The 21,229-nt window shown below is 39.6% G+C and overlaps 1 protein-coding gene across 1 annotated transcript in view; it reads left to right on the top strand.

Annotated features, from left to right (window-relative positions):
• Positions 1 to 21,229, top strand: part of DLGAP2 (DLG associated protein 2) — a 392,137-nt gene that overhangs the window by 296,154 nt on the left and 74,754 nt on the right. Inside the window, exon 4 of the mRNA XM_050893444.1 lies at positions 8,221 to 9,290. Coding sequence (XP_050749401.1) covers positions 8,289 to 9,290 — 1,002 coding nt within the window. The 5' untranslated portion in view covers positions 8,221 to 8,288. The remainder of the gene's footprint in view (positions 1 to 8,220; positions 9,291 to 21,229) is intronic.

Raw genomic sequence — 21,229 nt, 5'->3', positions numbered from 1 at the left:
AAATCATTTTCTTCAGTTCTGACAATTAAAAATCTGTATTGAATGTTTAAAAAAAAGTAAATGGGATTTTGAAATAGAAAGGTATTTTAAATTGAACAGTCATATGTTTTGTGGCAATAATCAATGCTTTTGAGAATTAATGCTTAGATTATTTCTTTCCCAGAAGAGCACTCTATGAAATAAGTAAAATCTTTAAAATATATCCATGTTTTAAAGAAATAATAAAAGGCAATTTAGAAGGAATGTATGATAAATATTTTTGCTTGGATATAAAAACATTAGTTCTTGCAGTCCCCTCAGTATTACAGAGGATGGTAAACTTCCTCCATGATATATCATCATAAATAAAGGAGAAATTCAGAAGAATTCCAAAAACACTAAGCAAAAAAAAAATTCATTCAAGGAAGAAGTTCATAAATATTGCATTATTTCTTTTGTTTGCTTTTAATTTAAGAATCAGTGATAAGCATTTCTTATTAGAAAAGAAACCTTGGAGATTTGGTAGTTCTGTTCAGCTGAATAGTTGGTCCAAGTGGTTTGGATCCTTGGGATTAAATTTTGGCCCCTGTGCTATCAATGGCAGTATTTCAGCAGAACTAGTTTCACCCTTCCATGAATCATCGTCCTGACTGGGGACCCTTCCAGGCTTCTAACACATTTATTTCAGTCCAGCATGAATTGTGCTTTCTGTAAAATACAGCCCTAGTTAGAGGTGATCCTCCTCAAGTGACACCAGCATTCTTAGGTAAACTGGCCAAGAAGTTTTCTCAGCAAATGTTTAGAACTAAGCCCGACCCCAGTGAAGTTAATGGGAGATTTGTCATTGCCATCAATGTGACAAGGATTTCCCTTTTACTTCTAGAGTCGTATGTAGATTCCTGTGTATATCTTTAAGCTGTACTGCCCAATTACTTTGGCTTTCTTTAATTGCTGAGAAAATTGTTGCAGTTTTAATGACACCAAGGGAAACTGATTATCTCCTATATTTGACCTAGTAATTGCAAGCAGCAAAATTTTCTCCTTTAGGAAAAGAAGTCCATAAAGCCAGCCACAATAAGGAACAAGGGAAGTTTAATGGTGCTGGGCTAGCTTTTCTGGTCTGTATTTGGAAGCGTTATAACCAATTTTCTTATAATCAATTGTTCAATGATATTCACATAGTGAAGCCCTGGTTGACTCCATACAGCTGTATTTCTCCAGAAGAAAGCTTACATGTTGGTTAGTTTAGGTCAATTTAATCCTGATACTTTATATTTTTTTCAAAAGCTTTCTGTGAAAATATGTTAGTCATAAATCATTTTGTGGACTTACCTCTGTCATAGCACTCTTGAAAAGGTGAATAGTGGCAATGTACTTCAAACTTGAAAAGCACTGTGAAGGTCTGTGTGCTACATACCAATCAATACTAGGACATTATACACTTCAAGCCAATGGAAGTTAATTTTGCACCATCCTGAGGACTCCCTACATCCCTCCACTCCAAACTCTGGAGCTTCTTGCAAATCCCATATTGCCTCTCATGGATATCTAGCCTGTCCTTTGTCATGGCATGGGCACAATATTGTGCCTCTCATTCTCCCCATACAGTCCAAGTGCCCATTCTTCCACCCACAAGATGTGGGATGTCATCATTCCTCAAATACTGTTTCCACATTTCTCCTTTTTCACATATGGCATGCCCTGTTCTCCATGCCAGGCAGTTGGTGTTGTAACCCTGCTTTAACGTGTACCTGGTCACAGCTATCCCCAGTGATCACAGTTCTTTGTGCTTTTCTTCCTCCCAGTATGTTGTACTATGTGTCCCCTGAAATTCAATACCCCCACCTCCCACCCCGCCAACTCAAAGACGCCGTTCTCACTCATCGACAGTTATTCTGCACTTCTTTTACTATATACCCTTTTCTCTGACCATGCTTATTTATCTCACAAATAAATCCCTTGGGATGTTGGATTGCCAGTCTGCTAGTCTCTATTTGAAAGATGGATGGAGCTGAAGTCAGAGAATTGTTGTGCTGAACAATATGATTGGGTGCCATCAAATATTTGTTCCACCTGCAGACATCTGCATCAGCGCTGGAAACTGTGACTGTACTGAATAAATGGCAGCACTCCACGTGCTCCTTGCTTCTCCCTTTGGGTTTTCTGACTTTGCTCCAAATTGGTATGTTCTGGTCACTGGTGCTGTTTTAGGAATAGAATTTGCACGTCTATTTTTATCTAACACAGGAGTTCTAAAAACCATCTTACCCTTGGTCATTATTTGTCATGTGGTTCCACTGAATTAGCTTGGGCTGTCAAATCATTTTCCATGGTTTAGCATTTGACATGTGCCTCAGATCATCTGAATTTATATATTTATGATGTAGTTTTCTGCATCGAACCTCGTCATCCATGGCTTTCGCTGTAGTCAGCAGAGATAAATATGTATGCAAAGAGTGGTATTCATCTGACATTTTTTATACATGTACTTCAGGCTGAGAAGAATCATGCCAGTTTCTCACACTCCAAAATAAAACCCCATCCAGACGGCATATTTGTAACAATCTTTGGCCCATGTTATGCTTGAAATCATATCTATATATTGGTTGGAAGAGCCTTATTTACATAGTATGAAACTATGAGAGCAACAGTTTAACTGTATGGACTGATCACATCCTCTAGCTCTGTTTAGTCTACTAGTATAAACACAGCCATACGTGCCTACCACAAGGACGGCTCAGGATCCTGAATAGAGAGGTTTTTCATTTTTGGGCTTAAGTGTCAGAACAAGACAGAAATCCACGTGCAGCCCATGGCTAGTGTTTGTTTGACAGCCTTGGGCATTTTGGTGTTTGGCTTTAGCTCCTCAGAACTGCCTGCTTCTCTCCTTTGACTGCACAGGGAGACTGGGAGCATCAAGTACCTTGTTGCAATAGTCCTGAGAGCGCCAATATTACTTATTTTTGAGGGGATGCTACCCCTCAAAGTTCAATATTTCAAGTAAGCAGCCTGAGACGTTAGGTAGGAATTCACAGATAGGTGAATACACTGCATGCAGTGCAAATGCATCAACTCAGTGTAACGGAAAATACAAGTCACCTTCTAAAGCTGGAGGTTAAAGTCAGGTAGTTACCCAATCTTTGCAATTTTATGTAAATTTTACACAAGGTGTTGTGCTACATAAACAGGTTGGAAATCTCATAAGACCAGAATAGCAGCTTAAGGCATTTCCAGAATGTCTTCCTTGCACTTGGCAGGTTAGTCACTCTTCTCAATCCCTGGAAATATTTATTTTCAAGGTTAGAATAAAACAGAGAAAAATACTGTAACAAGTTAATAAGGAAACAGTGGTCATCTAATGCTACTTACTGCAGTCCTTGGGCAGAAAAATCTCCAGCTAAAACATTTTATTTATGCATTTTAATATTTAATATGTACTTATTTGATTAATATACTTGTTTTTACACTATTTAATATTTGTATTAGTTATAGGTTAGACTGTGAGTGTATTTTTTTTGTAATACATTGCAGCACTAATTGAACTGAGTGAAACACCACAATGGAGTAGTCTGGTTTTCTATACCACATCTTTTTGAAAGCTAGGTTAGGTATCTCTTTTCAGCAATCCATTTTACTGTTTACACTATGCAAAAGAGCTGCTGCTTCTCCAATGAAAACAGCACAAGTGTTTCAGATGGGTAAGCAGTTTGCCAAGGGGCTTATAAGGTTAAAACAATTTAAATTAACGTCTCAATAGAAAAAGAAGTGCTTAGCAATAAATAAATAAATAAATAAAATCAAAAATCAGGCACCATTTAGCAGTTCCAGGAATTATTATTATGCTCCAAAAGCTTGCTTTCAATACATAACACACAAAAAGATTTATACAAAAAGATTTGTGGAGACATGCACTTCTTTTGAATGTCAGAGAGGTTTCCAGTGTTTTTACATTGATTCTCTTTCACAAAAAGAGCAGTGTTCCAGGAATTCTAGAGATACACAGCCCTTATTTTTCATTGCTTAGAGGTTTTTAGCCCTTTTGCCCTAGAACATTAATATTAATTCTAATTCATTATTTCAAACAATATTCTTGGTCCTTGAACCTCTCTTTCTGCCCTTGATACTGACTGGCACAAGGAAGAAGCTTGAATGCTCTAAAAATTGTGACCAGTCCCTGAAGACAGGCAAACTAACATCTACTAAGAGAGCAACTCTTTTAGCATCAAAAAGTCCAGAAGAAAAAACAGGGGGAAAGAGCAGGAAAGGACATGGCATAACAGGGGAAAAGTTGAAATACACAGGAAGGGAGGCAGAAATCCTTCCATCTGTCAAGGTTAAAGGTTGATTTATATCCGTACGGTAGTCTCTGAAAACAAGAGCTTTAAGGGATTTTCAGGATTTTGGAATTACTAGATTCTCTCTGGCATAACAGCCTATGTCTTGGTCTAGGTCGCCCCCACAGTCTTTATATATTATCTGACTATCCATTGAAGTCAATGGAAAGATTCCATTTTGCCCTGATGAAACCTAAAAAAAAGCCATTCCTGTGCTTACATATATTTTTTTCTCTGTTCCTATTCCTCTGTCTGCTTTGGGTTACGTTTATTTCTTATTCTGTCTCTCTTCAGTTCTTTGGTTTCGATGGTGGCACTTTCTTTAAGGGACTAGACAGTAGTGTCCTCAATTACTTTTGTATTTTTAGAGTAACTACCCCAAGAAAACATAGGAGCTGTGGTTAAAAAAAAAAAAAAAAAAAAAAGGTTTATATTTTATTCTAGATATCATTATCTTCAAGACATAGACTAAAATTCCAGTCCGATCTGTCGTTATTGGATAAATCTGGCATTATTTTGTTATACTAAAATCTTAAATTTCTTTTGAAAGGATTGACAAAAAAACATTAATACTGTAGCTTTACGAATTTTTATGAATCAGCTGAGCTGTGGACATTAACCATAGACATACTTTTAGCCCCCCGCAAATGGTAGAAAAGCATGTTAGCTTAATTGAATTTTAAGCTAGCACATTTTTCTTTGCGTTTCTGGCAGGCTAAGAGCTAGCACATGGTCAATTACACTGGTCTGGTACCATACAGTAATTCATTCAGCCATAGCTCAACTGTTTCCTTGAGCCGTGAAACAGGCCTCCTGAACAAAGTTGACTGAATAGTACAAAGCACAAATGACTTGATAAATTTATATATTATAATACAAATTTTTGAAGATTTTCAGAGGGTTTGTAAGAAGATGTAATGGTGCCTAGGACATAGAACAAGTTTGATGTCCCAAGCAGAGCCCAAACTTAATTGGAGTGATAAATTTAGATGATGCACATCTAAGTTATTTGGGACTTTATCTAGTATCAGTTACTCTCTATGGCAGATTTAAGAGGGGAAAATTACTTTTGGAAAATGCCCCCTTCTTAATTCAGTTTTTAATTATTTTGATTATGATTATTAAATGCAGTTTATAACTGCTGTGTTTCAAACAAAAAAATTCAGACATTCCGTGAGGCACATAAAATGCTACAAGGCTGTGAAAGCAACATACAGAAAATTGTATTTTTCTATAGTTGCACTGAGCTAGAGTCATAGGGAGTTGTGAGGGGTGGAAAAGTTGTTGTTAGATTATCCATTACAGCGCAATCAAATCATGATGTCTCATATTCCTAGGGATGTAACAGGACGAAAATGTTTGAAGCCTTCTGGGCTGTGTTTGATACTGCATGAGACCTAAAGAAATAACCAGGGACTAGCAGTTCTGTGCTAGGGAACTCGTTTAAATGAGTTTCTTATTCCTGTCTAACTCTTTCTTTCGTTCTGGATCTCTGCCATGCCCTTCCTTTTTTTTAAAAAATGCATTGGTGAGACGTAGCGCAAGAGTAACTTTCATTCACAGATGTGCAAGATTGTGACGAAAAGGCTCGGGATTGACTCTCATCGTGCTGTCAGTTTGACCGAAGAGCCTCCTTCCACCTCCCTCTGGCTCATACTACTGTGAAAATGAAAATCAGCAAAGCCACAAGCACTTTGGAAAATGTTGCTTGTACTCCAGTTTCATTTTCTGTAAAAGGAGAACAGTGCCTTCCACATCTCATGGGACTGTAGGAACTAATGCAGTAATCTTTGTCAGGTGCTTTGGGAACCCTTTATGGGAAGCACAGGCTAAGTTCAACACATGGACCATTATTATCCCCCTGATAATGTTTGGTAATATACTGGGTTAAGTACCATTAATTACAGTGCTACTTATGTGGCTGAATCCCAATGCACTGTTGTAATTTACTACCTTGTCTATATATAGCTGTACTTTTAATTGGATAATCAAAATGATGTTATTTCAGAGAAAGAGTTATATTTCCTTTTTGTAACTACATTTATGCAGGGTATTATAACCTAAATAGTACAACAGACTGAGTAATCAACTGTAATAAGTTTTTATTTTAATGTGAAAATAGCCAAGAATTAAGTAAAAGAAACTGGTATAAAAACAAAATAGAAGCAGAAAACAATATATGCGCACACACACACATCAGTTTCACACCATGATAAAGTCTGGAGGTCACATTTGGACGCTTAAATCTATCTTTGACTTCAGTGTGGCAGGATTGTGCCTAGGATGAAGAATACTTTATTGTTTATTAGTTTAATGCTACATTCATTTTAAAACATTATTTGGAGCTCTGTTGAAATTAGGACATAATAAAATTATCTAAGCATCTTCCACTATAGGAAATTTGGAGCATTTAGGTTGTGAGATTGCTGATGCTAAAGACTTGCAACAAATTGCATTCCGTACTGAAGGTATCATGACATTACACTTATTAGTTGAATAAAATTAAAGAGATATGGGTATTGATCTGTTTCATGACCATATCCAGGCATTGAGTTTTCACCAGCAGTGGGAATATGATTTAGGAGAGTTTTGTCATATGCTTAGAAACCCCTCAAAGTGCTGTTGGTACTGTGTTATCTCTACCGGCTGGTCTCCAGTGTCCAGTTATATTGCTACACATAACGAGTACATATTCTCTGGCTTCCATTCTGGTTGAGGCCTTCCACTTCCTTGTATCAGGCACCTGTGCAAGGTTATTTAGATTTTTTAGAGCAAATTTGCAGAAAGACTGTGCTAAGTGGGTTGTATAAACACTTATGCATCTGCCTGATCTTCTAAAGGATTTTCTTGCATCCTATATCTTTGTCTGCTTTTGAAATGTTGCTTAAATAAGCTGAAATTGAAGAGGGAGAGTGAATGCAAAAATCAAATTGAAGCATTTCTGGGTTTTTTAATTTTCTGTTTGTAGCATTTGACAGCTGCAAGAAATTGCATGAGAGAAAAAAAAATCAAAGGCTTGAGTATCAAAATCTTTGCTTACAAGCTACTCTTATTTAGTAATCATGCTTGTTTAATAACCACAACTTGGAGCACATGATTCATAGGAACAAATAATCGAGTATATAAAAACCCATAGCTTGTACCTAAAGATATTTGTTTTATCAGGAATAACATAGAGTCATTAAATAAATATTTTGTAATTTGGACATAAAAAGGGAAAAACTGCCTAACAGAGAAGACTTTACGTCTATGGGAATAGCGATAATACTTCTGGACTAAGGATAACAGATGTTCAAATAGTATAAAATGCTTATTCATAAACTGTTTAGTGATATAAAAATTAAGCTTCATTTCAGCATGTTCATATTCTTTTTCTCTTTGCTGTTCGTTATTTATGTTTATGAACAGTGAACTTGGGATCCTGAAACTGAGATTCATTTAAGAAAATGAAATTCAGTTTGTGATACAAAAATTGCTCCATGGAGAAAGGATACATTTAGGTTAAGATATCCAACTGAGAAACCACAGAAATAGAAACTAGACCCATGTAACTTAAATGACTAGCCACAAAGCCTGACATATAAATTCCAAATATCAAATAATAAACTGAATACTTGAATGTATCCATTAAATCTATTTGAGTAAATTTGCGTAATGAATAGCTTCATAAAATTGAGAACTGGTAGCAGACAATTTTTCAAACAGGAAGGAGGCTGCATTCACCCCATAATTTGCTCATAGTGAGGAATTTTAACCTGTTTTAAAATGATGAATGAAATTCCACGAATGGTGAGACTTTCCATCAAGCTTATAGAGAAACAATGTTTAGTTTTGCAAAATACTTGGATTTTGCAAGTTAATCTTTTAATCAGACACATAACATAGGTTTTATGTATTCTCCTGACAGACCAGCAGTACTCATGGTCGCCTTCTCAGCACTTCAATGAAGAAAGATACTCTCCTGCTCCGAGGAATATGAAAGGATTATCTGGTAGTCGCAACCAACCACAGTTATGTTCAGCTCATACTTGTGGCTTAGCATCCCCTGAAGATTGTGAACACACCCACGACCATATCCACCATGGGCAGGAGCCAAGGCAATCGTATCTTCTCAGCCCCACAGAGAGTTGCCCGATGGACCACCATCGTTGCTCGCCACGCAGCTCCATTCATTCTGAATGCATGATGATGCCCATGGTAATGGGCGATCACATGTCAAGTAGCACTTTCCCCAGAATGCACTACAGCTCACATTACGACTCAAGAGACGACTGCGCCATGTCTCACGGTAACCCTAAGATTAACCGTATTCCTGCAAATCTTTTGGACCAATTTGAGAAACAACTTCCTCTTCACCGGGATGGGTTTCACACTTTACAGTACCAGAGGACCTCAACAGCTGCGGAACAACGCAGTGAGAGCCCAGGAAGAATACGCCATCTCGTTCATTCAGTCCAGAAACTTTTTACTAAATCCCACTCTCTGGAAGGATCATCCAAGGGCAACGTTAATGGAACAAAGGGAGACAGTCGAGGGGATGACCATCATCACGGGCACCATTCCAAGCATAGCAAAAGGAGTAAAAGTAAGGAGCGAAAACCAGAAACCAAGCATAAATCTGGAATGAGCAGCTGGTGGAGCTCTGACGATAATTTGGACAGCGATAGCACTTACCGAACCCCTAGTGTGGTAAATAGGCACCATGCAGATCATATATCCCATTGCTATCCTGAGGCGCTCCAGGGGCATTTTGGGGATCTCTCATTGAAGACTTCCAAAAGTAACAATGATGTGAAGTGTTCAGCTTGTGAAGGGCTAGCAATGACCCCTGATGGTAAATATATGAAAAGGAGTTCTTGGTCCACTCTTACAGTAAGTCAGGCTAAAGAAGCTTATCGCAAATCATCACTGAACTTAGATAAGCCTCTGGTTCATCAGGAAATCAAACCTTCCTTGAGGCCGTGCCATTACCTTCAGGTAAGAGGAAGATTTCCTTAAGATTTGTCATGAAAAAAGCATCACAGTTTATGCCATAGTCATCATAAAAAATACAAGGGTAATCTGTGTATCTCTCAAAGAACATCTGTATGGCTCACCTAATGCAGATATTCCATGAAAGTAAGAAAACTAGCTTTTCTCTTTGTTTATAGGGCACAGATTAAAAACTATAAAACTGGTGTGATATAAATTAGTTTAAGGTCAGTGGATGTGTTTTCATCTTTGGAGTTCACACTGAACATCTTGATAAAATCCATATATCAGACTAAAAAAGGGGCAGTTCTCCCAGCAGTCTGGGGGCTAGAAAAAGTGTTTCAAATACATCTGTGAATGAGTGATTTTAAAAACAGGCTGCGTGGAATCCTATTTTTGTGTTCTCTTATTCCTTTTCTCCAGGCTGTTATAAGTAACAGGATAATGGATTTTCCGGTGTACTCAATTGCTTTGTCATGATGATGATTACTCACAAACTTCCTTTTAGTGACTGGGTCACCCAAGATCGTATTGAACTGAGCCTCTTTTGAGACTATACTATAAGCTATCCTTGTTAAAAGTTACATGGGTACCTCAGGGAGATAAATATTTAAGGCCTGGCACTCAGACTATTTGTGGTGGTGTTCTGCACACTTGTTTTCTCTAGCAGCAACCAAGAAGCTCCCACTTTCTTCTACATTTAAACTCTTATACCTGCTGCTTGCTGCCATTTTCCACCCCAAAACCACGCTAATGTAGCCATTTATGATGCTGCATGATGATGTGGATCTTAAAGTGATATGGGTTTTAAAAATAGCTTCCAAAATACTTTTTTTAGACATTTACATCATTCACATGGGCTAGGTCCAGCACAGTCCCATGACAAGTGACATTAGCACATCAGGGTGTACAAAGAACTGCAGTGGGAGCAGAGCAGAAAGGAAGGAGTAGCTAGGAGGATAACTTCTTCAGCTAGCTTTGCCACTGGAAAAAACATAGTATACAAATATTCCCTTAGGTATTTTTACCAAGTACAGCCTGCAAAGCCTGCATTGCTCTGAGTACATTCTCTTTTATTTCTTTTTAAGGAACTTCTCTTTCTCCAGAACTTCACTGATTCTCACATTAACACAAGCAAATATCCACTCCAGATTTATGTATGTAGAGATTTTCAGTTCCTGTGGGCTCTGCAGAAGCCAGCAAACACAGACTCGCAACAACCATTGTACTTCTGTGCCGAGCTCTCTTCTCTCTGAGCAATAGGGGTCCAATAGTAATGAGTCACACTTGAAGAGCCAGATCTTTTCAAATGCATATGCAGACATCCAGGATCAATCTTCCCTACTGAAACAGGGAAGGTTCCTCATTGCAGAGAAAGGAAAATAAAGAAATTGCAACCCTCATAGCATTACCATGCAAATTGATTCCAATTTAGACTGGCAGCTGTGATATTTTATCATATCCAAGTACAGTTCTCATGTATGTAAAACAGCCTGCACTTCCCTGGAAGTTTTTAATCTAACTCAACGAGCCAGAACTGCAAGCGCATCCTGTGCAGAGACTTCCACTTGCGTCTGTGTTCTAAAACCACGTGTACAGCTCCGACACTACAGAGAAGTTTAGATATGGCTAGCTTTTTCGTTACCATGACATACTCCTAATCTACACAGACAGCTCTGGTTCCTCTACATCTCTGCTGGGTTTTGTGCTTTCCTTCTCATCGTGTTTCATTGTTTCTTCTTCCCCCCTCTTTACATCTCCTTTTTCTTTGCAGAAGCCACCAGTTTTTACTTTTCATGGGCCTTCTCCTTACTCCCAACTTATATCAGCATGCTCAAGTGAATGTGAAACACTGAGTTCACAGACAAACTTGGTTATCGCTAAGCTTTAGATCAAGCCCAGTGGCAAGCCTAGGGAGCAGGAAAGCACATTTTTTGCAGAGTCATTGTTTTATGCTTTTTGTGAATAGGGATGACTACAGAAAAGAAATTTCATCCAGTAATTAGGAAGGTTCATCCACTGGTATGTTCATCCAGCTTAAAATCTAGGACATGTGAATTCAAATTTTTGCTGCACCAGAGACTTTCTGATCTTTGGTTTTAAGCCCCTTTAAAAATGGGACAGTAGCCATTCCTATTCACAGGGATCCTATAATGGAAATTTGTTAAGACCCGAGTGCTCAGTTACTACCATAAAGAATCTATAGTTGTGTCCAAAGCAATAATACCAGGAATTCTATAACAGGAATATTCTCATTACAAAATATTAAAATAAAATGTATGTTCTGTAGAATCTGAATATGCCATTCAGAGCATAGATATCCTTCACGTTGAGTGGCTGGCTTATTCACTAGCCCAAGGTCAGCAAAGGGACCCCATTCTGTCAATGTCATAACTAAATGCTTCGTTTTGAAACTTCTACTTTGAGGGATGCTGTGCTGTCACACTGTAATCATTAAGACCAGAGTTATAAATCCCATTATTAGCTCTGCCATGAACTTTCTCTCTGACCCAGGAAATGTAATTTGTTAATCACTGCACACTTCAATTACTCTATCTGCAAAACTGAGGAGGGATATTTAACTTTTCTTACGGCAGTGTAAGAAGCATCACTAAATACTGATTGGATAAAAATAATCATTAGGTTCAGAAACTGAGGAAGGTAGAGAAACATGTCAGAATCCCTAGCCAGCAGAGTTTACTGCCTTGCTCCAGAATATCTGGCAATGAGAATTCAAGGGATTATGAAGTTGATTATGCAGCAGCAGATTTCCCTGAGGTGCACAAGTGAACAGATTAGTGTAAAGCCCCAGGCCCTTGACAGGATCTCTGTGTTTATAGCATTACAACACATGATATTAAAACACATTTCTTCTGAGTGATGTCAGCTATATATTTTTAAATTCTTTTTAAAGCAAAGCTGTGAAATTATAGTCCTTCAGCGATCTTATATATGAATATGTAAACATACCCCAGAATAATAAAAATTCATTTTCTATGTTTATATGTTAATATTATAAATTCATAATATATATGACTTTTATTCTGCTGTCTAGTTATATGAGGATTCACTGTACCCAACTCACTTTTCTATCTACTGGTCTCCTTCTTGTTATTTTTTCTGACGCCTGTATAAAATGTTGCTACTTCTGTTTTCCACGGGAGACTTTTGGTATACACAGTCCCAAACTGGAAGACCATGGCAGTCTCTTAGGCCTGTGCTTGACACCATGTTTTCTGTGTTGTGTTTCTGGGCTTCCATTTTGTCTTCCACAGTTATTACTGAGCTGCTTTTTCCTTAAAACTGAAACTCGGAAGAGTGAACAAAGGAAATTTCTTTCTAAGAAGGGAGCTTCTACCAAATTCATAGATACCTGAAAACAGGAGATGAGAAAAGAGGTTTTGAAGGCATCTGCACATTATATGCTTAAGTCATGTCCTAGAGTTGAAAGCAGGTATTTCTTTAATCTGGTAAATCTCCAAGCTTAGTCTCTGGCTCCTCTCTTAGGGTTTCACATTCCCTGCTCCTCCACAGACAGTCCTTGCAGCTGGGGGTTCTCCATGAACAGGGAGTGTGCTGTTGTAAGTTAGAGGTGATTCAGTCAACGTCCCTTGTTTCAGCATGGGTGGTCATCTAGCCTTAAAGTGGACAGTTTCGGAGAACTAAATTAGTAGAAATAAAGCTGTGTAAAATAGTGATTATTTTTCTCATCTAAAGCTCAGATCAGATTTGCATCACTCCTGCTACAGTGGGGGTGATAGGAACATGCAGAATAAAGGGAGAGGGGAAGAGTGGGAAGCCCTTTTGGGCTCCAGCTCGTCGTTAAATCAGCTTAGCTGTAACGTGAACAAGACGGTCAACTAGCACCACAAGAGCAAAGAGCAGCCATTTGTAACTGTACACTAATAACATTTATCAGATTCTTGTGAATGATTAGCAACAGTTTTTATGTACCGGCCTTTAATTTCTGTTTTGAATGCAGACAAATTGAGCTACAAATGCATTTCTGGGCACCAAACACTTCTGTTATCTCACTCAGCAGGCAGAATAGCCCAGGTAGATCACACATGCAATAAAGCGCACTTTTGTATAGTTTCAGCTATAGTGGCTGCTACTGTTTCCCATGTCATTTTAATTTTAATATAAAATGTGTTAAGAAAAAGATAAATGAGTTGTGAGATCTCTTATGTCTTCATCAGCTGTTTTGGCTAATTAGGTTCAACACATATACTGTGCAATGACTTTGATTAATTTCACTCTGATATGAGTACTAGTGAGGAACAAAGATTTTCAACAGAAAAAATGGAAATGAACTAGATAGCTGTGCTAAAGTGATGAATACAAAAGTGTTGCTTACAGTTTCGAGGATTGAAATACCTGTGAATGCTAGTTAAAGAAAAGTAATTCCTACAATAAAGCCAAAAGACAGGCGAGAGCATAGCACTCACCATCACTGAAGTTCTGGAGCACAGTGCTACGTGTCGCTGATTAATATTCCTCCCTCAGCCATTCAACAGCCTGTGAAGCAGCAAGCAATCAAGGTAAACATACCACAAGGTACAGTGAATGAGTCAGCACTAAAAAAGAAAATAGCATGTTGTTCTAAAAAAGGCTTCAGCCCACTCCTGTCTTCCTAGTGCATTTAAGTACTAGCGTCATCCGTTACAGCAGTGGCACTGCTAAGTATGTGGGTAATAATGTCAGCTGTGTACTCTACAGAATGAAAGAAAAGCACAAGAATTGTTTCTTAAAAAAGAAAAAGAAAAAAGCAGCAGCTTCAACAAGGCTCTTTGCTGGTTTAAGTTATGCCTACATGGAGAAGAGCTTTGAGGATGAGCTAATGGATAAATAGGCATTAAGCCCTCAGTTTACATTTTTCCAGGAGCTCTTCTGGGGACAGGACGGATTCCTACAAACGAGACCGTTGCCCTAGAGAGGCATGCTGCTGCTTTGCATTCTCCCTCTGGTTTGCAAGGATGGATGGGTTTGAACTCAATGCACCTTTCTCAGCACTTCATCTTTGTGAAACTAGATTGTGTCTGTTTGCTTGACATAAAACCCATATATGAACTGCAGAAACTACATCCAATACTCTACCAACTGATGCACACTGTGGAGTTAGCCAGAGCTAGCAGAGTTTTGATACTAGCATCCAAATCACTATCACCCACGCTGCCTTCACAATGATTTATGACCAGCCACCACTCCAGAACTAACTGTGTTGTTTCCACAGCAGGAAAAGCTAGTATAGATGGAGGGTAGCAGGGTAGTCTGCAACTTAAATCAGCATGAACACGTGCTGTACCATTTTGATTTTTACAGCCCATTACAGTCCCACAAGCATGTCTCAGCTAGCCCTGTGCCCTGCCAGTCAGGAGCAGAGATGTGCAAGAGAGACCTCTAAGGCCCAGACAATAAGGGAAATGATGGGACAGATAATGCCCCACAGTCTGTTCACAGAGTTCATGTGAGCCTGCAACGTCTGATGCAGCACCTGGGGCCACTCTGTGGAGTTATTCCCTAGGTCAGTACGAGTGTAATCCTCCCACACAGAGCAGCAAGCTCAACCACTTGTACTCATTCCTTATAATGCTCTCTCTACCCATCATCTCTCTAAAGTATTGCACTTACGATTTTAAGAACATTAAATTAAAAGGATTTAATAAAGCTGACACTTCCCTGTATTTACAGAATGTTGATGGTTTCATGTGTCACAAAACCCAGAACACTTTTTAAATACCCCTTCCAAGTGAAAAAGAAGGAAAAAAAAAAAAGAAAATAAATACATTCAATCAATGATGGTGTAAAGCTCTGACCAAACAGTCTCATATTACTGGTATCTTGAATTACTGTGTTAATCAGTGATACAACAGCACACTGCTTCCATGCCCATGTACTAGGACGCTCATAGTGGCTAAAATGAATTGCTGAAGCTTTTTTCCAATCAAGAGTAGAAAGATTTCAGAGTTAGTATTTTCTTAAAGCTGCCAAAACAAGTCCCTATTACTGTAGAAATGTCAAAGCTAGGAGTAGAAAAGGAAGGCCATGATCCCACTGCCCTTTAATCACGGGAAATTGTCCTCCTTTATAACAGTGTGTTGCCAAATTGTTTTTCAATGTTCACTTCACCGAAGCTGAAGGCTGACCTTTGCAGTTGTTACCCAAAGGTGTCGCTGGGTCTGAAGAAGTTTTCAGCCAGGAGTAACTTATTATTTTATACAGTCAGGCCAGTTGCATCTGTCAAACGAGACTGCCAGGAACACGCACTCGGGGCTGTAATGACTGCACACTCTCCTATGCTGCAGGCTTGCTGCCTAGGGCAGACCCAGCTCCTCTCCTGAGCCGTGTCTATACTGCTTTTCCTGCAAGGAGGTGACAATAAAAAATGGTGAAGCATTCATAAATGTTGCTTTGATTGTTTTTTTCCATCTGGTTTTGGCCATCTTACAGTGCTGTGCTTAAAGGTTGTTTTTTAAAGTGGAGCTACAGGTGTGTTTAAATGGCTGAATGTCTATATGGAGAAGGTCCCTGGTAATTCTGGTAGGGGAACTGGTCTTTTGAAACGTGTGCAGATAGTTAAGCGTTACCCAGTAGCTAGACAGGAAAAAAATACTCATTTCACTCTGTAAGCTAAATAATTGGACCCATCTGGAGTTAACTGTTCAAAACTGTCAATCATTAGTTAAAATGAGAAAAATGGATGAAAGGCAAATATATACATGTTTTTATATAGCCTTTAAAATTATTTATGTTTTAAAGACATGCACTGTTTTTTTCAGTAGTAGCCCTATAACAAATAGAAAAAAAAGGTGACATCGTTTCCTGCTTAGATTAAATAAGACACTGTTTTCTACAGGCCACCTTTTGGCTCAGCCCTGGGTATGCTGCTTTTTAGGTTCTGCTTCCCTGTCTAGCCTTATAACAGCTCTGCAACATTGGAGTCCTTGCTACATCTGCAGTCTCTGTGGTTTTAGAGGTGCTATGCATTGTAAGTATGTTGGGAGCACCTCTCTTTTTCTTCATTTAAGGGCATTTTTGTCTCTTACTCTATACTTCTGTGACCATGAATGGTCTGTGGGGTCTTGCCCCACTCACACAGGTAATGATAAGGTGACAACTCTGAATTTCCCTTAGTGTCTGCAGTGGTAAAGGCAAAGATATTTCCAGAGGGACCTACAGGTGATTTTGGCTGATAGGTCATGCAATGTTGAGAGTCTGGGCTGAAGGGGCTGATGATACTTTATTTTCCCATTTCTGAAAGTGGCTAGAAGAGGACAGCATAGTAAGGTACTGCAATGCCTGCGCTGTGCCGCACAGGGCCTCAGCTGCCTGCGGGAGTGTTGGACATAATGCAGCGAGGTCACAGGGATGCAGGTGACCTCCCGTGAGCAGGAGCACATGCCTCATGCGCTCAAAGAGTCTTGTCTCCCACAACTTCATCCGTCACAAAATCCAGGCTGTTTTGCTTCACTGTGCTGTGCAGATAGCTGGGCTCCATTCACTCTGCAAATGTGGTTCAGGCAATTTAGTCTACCTCTCCCAAAAATATCTGCCAAGAAAACTTGTAGTTAGCTTCAGTTGCTGATATTGTGGTCCCCTGGGCCTCGTCTGCTGCCCTGTCAGTCAGGCAGCCCAGCTGGCAGGTATATTCCTGGCTCCCCTTCACCTGTAGTGAGTGACAAGCTGCAATCCAGTTTAGGTCTTTAGCCTTTTGATGCTTGGTTTTAGCAGAATTTGCATTGTAATTAAATTAATTCAATTTCTAGAGAAAGATGTAAAGGAAAATGCAGCTATGAGCTGCTATGGCCCCAAAAGGCAAAGAGATAGAAAAACAAACTCTGAGTGCATGACTATGGCAAATTAATTGGCAGAAACGCTGCATTTTGTGGCAAGCACGAGAAGTTCCAAGTTTTGGTCTTTGATGCTTCTGTGGACCTCCATTGTTAAAATAATTGCTACCTTATGCTACATCTGTGCTATCAAACTGCATAGTATCAGGATAGTTTCCTTGGCACTGCATCCTGATCCTCTATACTGTTATGTGGCTCAGCCTGTCTTGGGCATTGTTTTCATCCAAGCCAGCCAGTATTTCCCTAAACAGTTCCTGTGTACAGTTCAGAACTTAGCACAGGCCGGGGACTGTTCCTGGTAGTCACACTGGTTTGGAGGCAAAGATTGCTCAATAGCATGGGTGTGGAGTGCTGCAGGCCAGCTGACCTCCAGGCAAGACAGTGGGTCTTCATTTACTAATGTATGCACAGCCCTAGGGTAATCACCATACCATTTTCATCCTTCTCTCTCGCTAGTACTGATGATTGTGCATCAGCACGGCGAGTTGGAGCAACTCACCAGTTCAGCTGAAAACTTATCTTTACTTATCTTTATTATTGTTGTTAGGGTAATTTTCCAGGCAGCACTCTAAGTCACTTTACCATTACTAGCATTGCTTGAAAAGCTGAATATTGCTTAAGGGAAACCTGCCCCACTTGATGGTAGTATAATTTTAAAGCGGCTTAAGCTGACCACGAAGCAGCATCCTGGGTCACTTACCAAAGGAAACATGCAGCCAACTGGAACCCAGGTTTCTGGGTTGAATCCCTACTGGTTTTGTGTCTTAGATTGAGAGGCTGCATATATCTAGGTTCTCTTTTAAGTACAGGCCAAGCCCTTCCTTCAGTCCAAGCTCGTATCAAAGTTCTGGCACAAGATCTCAGTGAGCTCCAGGCTTAACAGGCTAAAATCACTTATAATGTGGACAAGCCCACCACTGCTGTCTGAGTGCACCTCGCTCCATGATGTCAAAACGGCACAGAGTCCAGAGGGTCCCAGAGAGACCCAGCAACGTAGCAGAGGGTTTGCAGGTGGCTGAACTGCAAGGGTCTTTGCCAGCAATATGAGCACAGCAGGTCATGAGGTGGGCATTTGGCCCACATTCGTCCAAGCAGTGTAAACAAAGCCACAGAGTCCTCACAACACTATTTACAGTATTTAACCATCCTCGGATTACAATTCACATTGTTGCTGGAGAAGCAGTTGGGAAACATAGTGCTGGTTCTTTTTTTTTTAGTTCATCACTGTTGAGATATAAGTTATAAAGTATTATTTAAATGAAAAGAACACTGTTCTGTAGAAAATACGGAAGTGGCGACTAAGCAATCCTGAGTACACTGGATGGAAGTCTTCTTTCCATCAAGGATCTGTTAGAGCAGCTTTGCTTGGAACTACACATGAAAAACTAAAATCAGGCAGTAAATAATGCTGGTACTGGTTTGCCTATTCAAACATCTCCCAGCTGGAATATTATGTTTGTGTTCTGTGATCTGCATGGGTGTCCAGTCCAGTCCCAACTCCCAAATTCCTGAATTCAAGTTGTTTTCAACCTAGTGTAAAGCATATATTGTTTGGGATCTATGTGATTTTCTTCCTCTTCCTGTGACACTATGGCTGTTCATAGCAAAGCCTGGAGAAAATGGCTGGCAAGGCAAAGCTGCCTCTTGCTTTCTCAGATTAGCGCGTGCCTTGATGGACAGTGTCAACAGACTTTCGGGGAATGCTGCAAGGACTCTCTGTGCTTCTGAGCTGTCAAGGGCTTCAGGGAGTAGGGGGTGGCATGTGAAAATTAAAGCTAATTACGAGGACTGGCATTGTTAGTGGTGAAGATGAGTCCCTGGCAGATTTTGTAGACATTTTTGAATGGCTTCATTGTATAATTCATATTCTTTGAACAATGAATCAGCACATTAAAAAATCCCACAGAAAAAACTAGTTAAAAATGTACACTGAGAATGGTGTTGAGGTGCAGACATAAGGTTAGCTACTGAGGAAACAAAGTTTTATTTTCAGATACTGCACTCTTCCCTCCTGCAAAAAGCTAGACCAATTGGTTCTAGAGTCCACAGCCAGTAAACAGGGGAATGTCATTAGTGTCATTAACTTCAGAAGAAAATTCTAGTAATCCGTCAGTGTTCCTTCTTCAGCAAAATTTTTGAAAACACAAGAGGTCCAGCTCCCACCTCCCATGATAATACCAAGGAAACTTTCTGCCATGCTAAAGAGCATTTCTGTCTGCCTTGCAAGATTGTCATCTACTTTCATCTACTTGCAGCTGTGCACAAAGACTGTTTTTCTGAGGCTTCTTGAAGAAGGTGTCATTTAAGAGAAGATCTCTTACCTACATTTCAGATTGTGTCCTGCTTTTTTTTTGGGGGGGGGGGGGGGGGGGGAAGGGATCATCCTCTTGACCAGGCTAAGAAAGCATAAAATTACAAAAATTATGTATCTACCCCATAGTGTTTCATATCTTATCCTTTTTCATATCATCTATAGTCTAATTTCATGCACAGACAGCTTCTGCTTCTAGTAAAATGTGAAATTTATATTACTAAAATAAGATTTAGGTCATAATGAATATTTCAGCGCATTTTACATCTGCATGCTAATTAAATTTCACAGGACTCCTATGAGGTAGGTAATCTTCATTTTAACCTTTGAGAATGAGAAATATGAAGAAGTGATAGTCAGCTCTCTCAGCTGAAGCCATGTATTTAGAAGTGTTTCATTTTAGATAGTAAAGTGATATGCCAGATTTTAAGCAGATCAGCAGTTTAGTGGTGGAACACCTTTACAATTCTGGGAGCTGGGAGCAAATGCCATAGAAGTGGGTGGAAAAACAAGAGCCGATCTGTTTTGAAATGCCAGTGGCTGTTGGCAGTTTGACTTCTTTAGCTAAATCCTAAACTGAAATAAAAAAACTTGAATTAACAGTGGTCAAAGTCCAGAAGAATGAATATTTCATTGGTTCTTCCAGTTTTGACATCAGTATTTCTTAGATACAAGGTTGGGTATTCACACTGCTAGCCCTAGTTCCTGAATGGGAGCCTAGATTACCTATCTCTGATTAGATATAAGGAAAAACTTTTTCCCCCTGAGTGTGGTCAAACACTGGAACAGGTTGCCTAGAGAGGTTGTAGAGTCTCCATCTTTGGAAACCTTCAAAACCCAGCTGTACGCAGCCCTGGGCAACCTGCTGTACCTGACCATGCTTTGAGCAGGAGGCTGAACTAGAGACCTCCAGAGTCCCTTCCAACCTCAGCGATTCCATAATTCCTAGTTTCTTCTGGAGGTTTGGTGAATTCATCCCTGTTTTCCCTGACAACATGCTGTTGCTTACACACAGAATCTGTGCAATCTGAGAATCGGGGGACAGACTTAGTGCCGAAGTCCAGTCAGGGGTCTGAAATCCTTTTCTTCTGACAGGTCTAATCTGAGCACAACCAAGACACCCAACAGGAGGGACTTCTAACAAAACATAAGGATAGTGACTTTTCTTCTAAAACAAGGAAATTTGTTTTCATAGTAACAAAGTTTCTAGAATACCCACTGTGAAGATGTGAGTTCAGTTTCTTCCTTAGCCTGTATAAGGTCAAACTCCATCTTTGCAATTCCCCAAACTGCATTCTGAGCAGCCCGCTGAAAGGCAGTTTGGAGTGAAGGCACTCCTTTCTTTGTTAAGATGCTCCACAAGTTTTATCCAAACACTCTTTCACATAAAATTCATGCGAGTGTTTGGCCTAGGGACTATAACTAAGCTCCCTCATTCCAGGTAAGTGCCTGGGTCACGAGGCTGCAACACACCCTTTCTTGTACATGAAGTCCTTCTCTTCTAACCAGCCCTCCCCAGGCAATCGGTGAGTGTTTCATGAAAAGGCCATGAGTTTCAAGAAGAGGAGGAGAGCATGCCAGTTTATTTATCTGCCCTAAGTCTTCTCCTTCCCGAGCACTCCAACCATTACTGATTAGAAGGTGAGCAGTAACGTCTCCCACTTCCGCAGCCGTTTCATCGTGGAAGGAAAGAATAAGGCTGCTCAGTTCTTTGAAAAAAACATCTGAATTTGTTCTTCAGAAGATGGTTTTAGGCTGTGAATGGGAAATGACAGAAGGGCCTT

The sequence above is a fragment of the Gymnogyps californianus genome, chromosome 3 (assembly GCF_018139145.2).
Source record: "Gymnogyps californianus isolate 813 chromosome 3, ASM1813914v2, whole genome shotgun sequence".
Lineage (NCBI taxonomy): Eukaryota > Metazoa > Chordata > Aves > Accipitriformes > Cathartidae > Gymnogyps > Gymnogyps californianus.
Note: the sequence above shows the minus strand (reverse complement) of the source record. Positions and strands in the feature narration are given on the sequence as shown.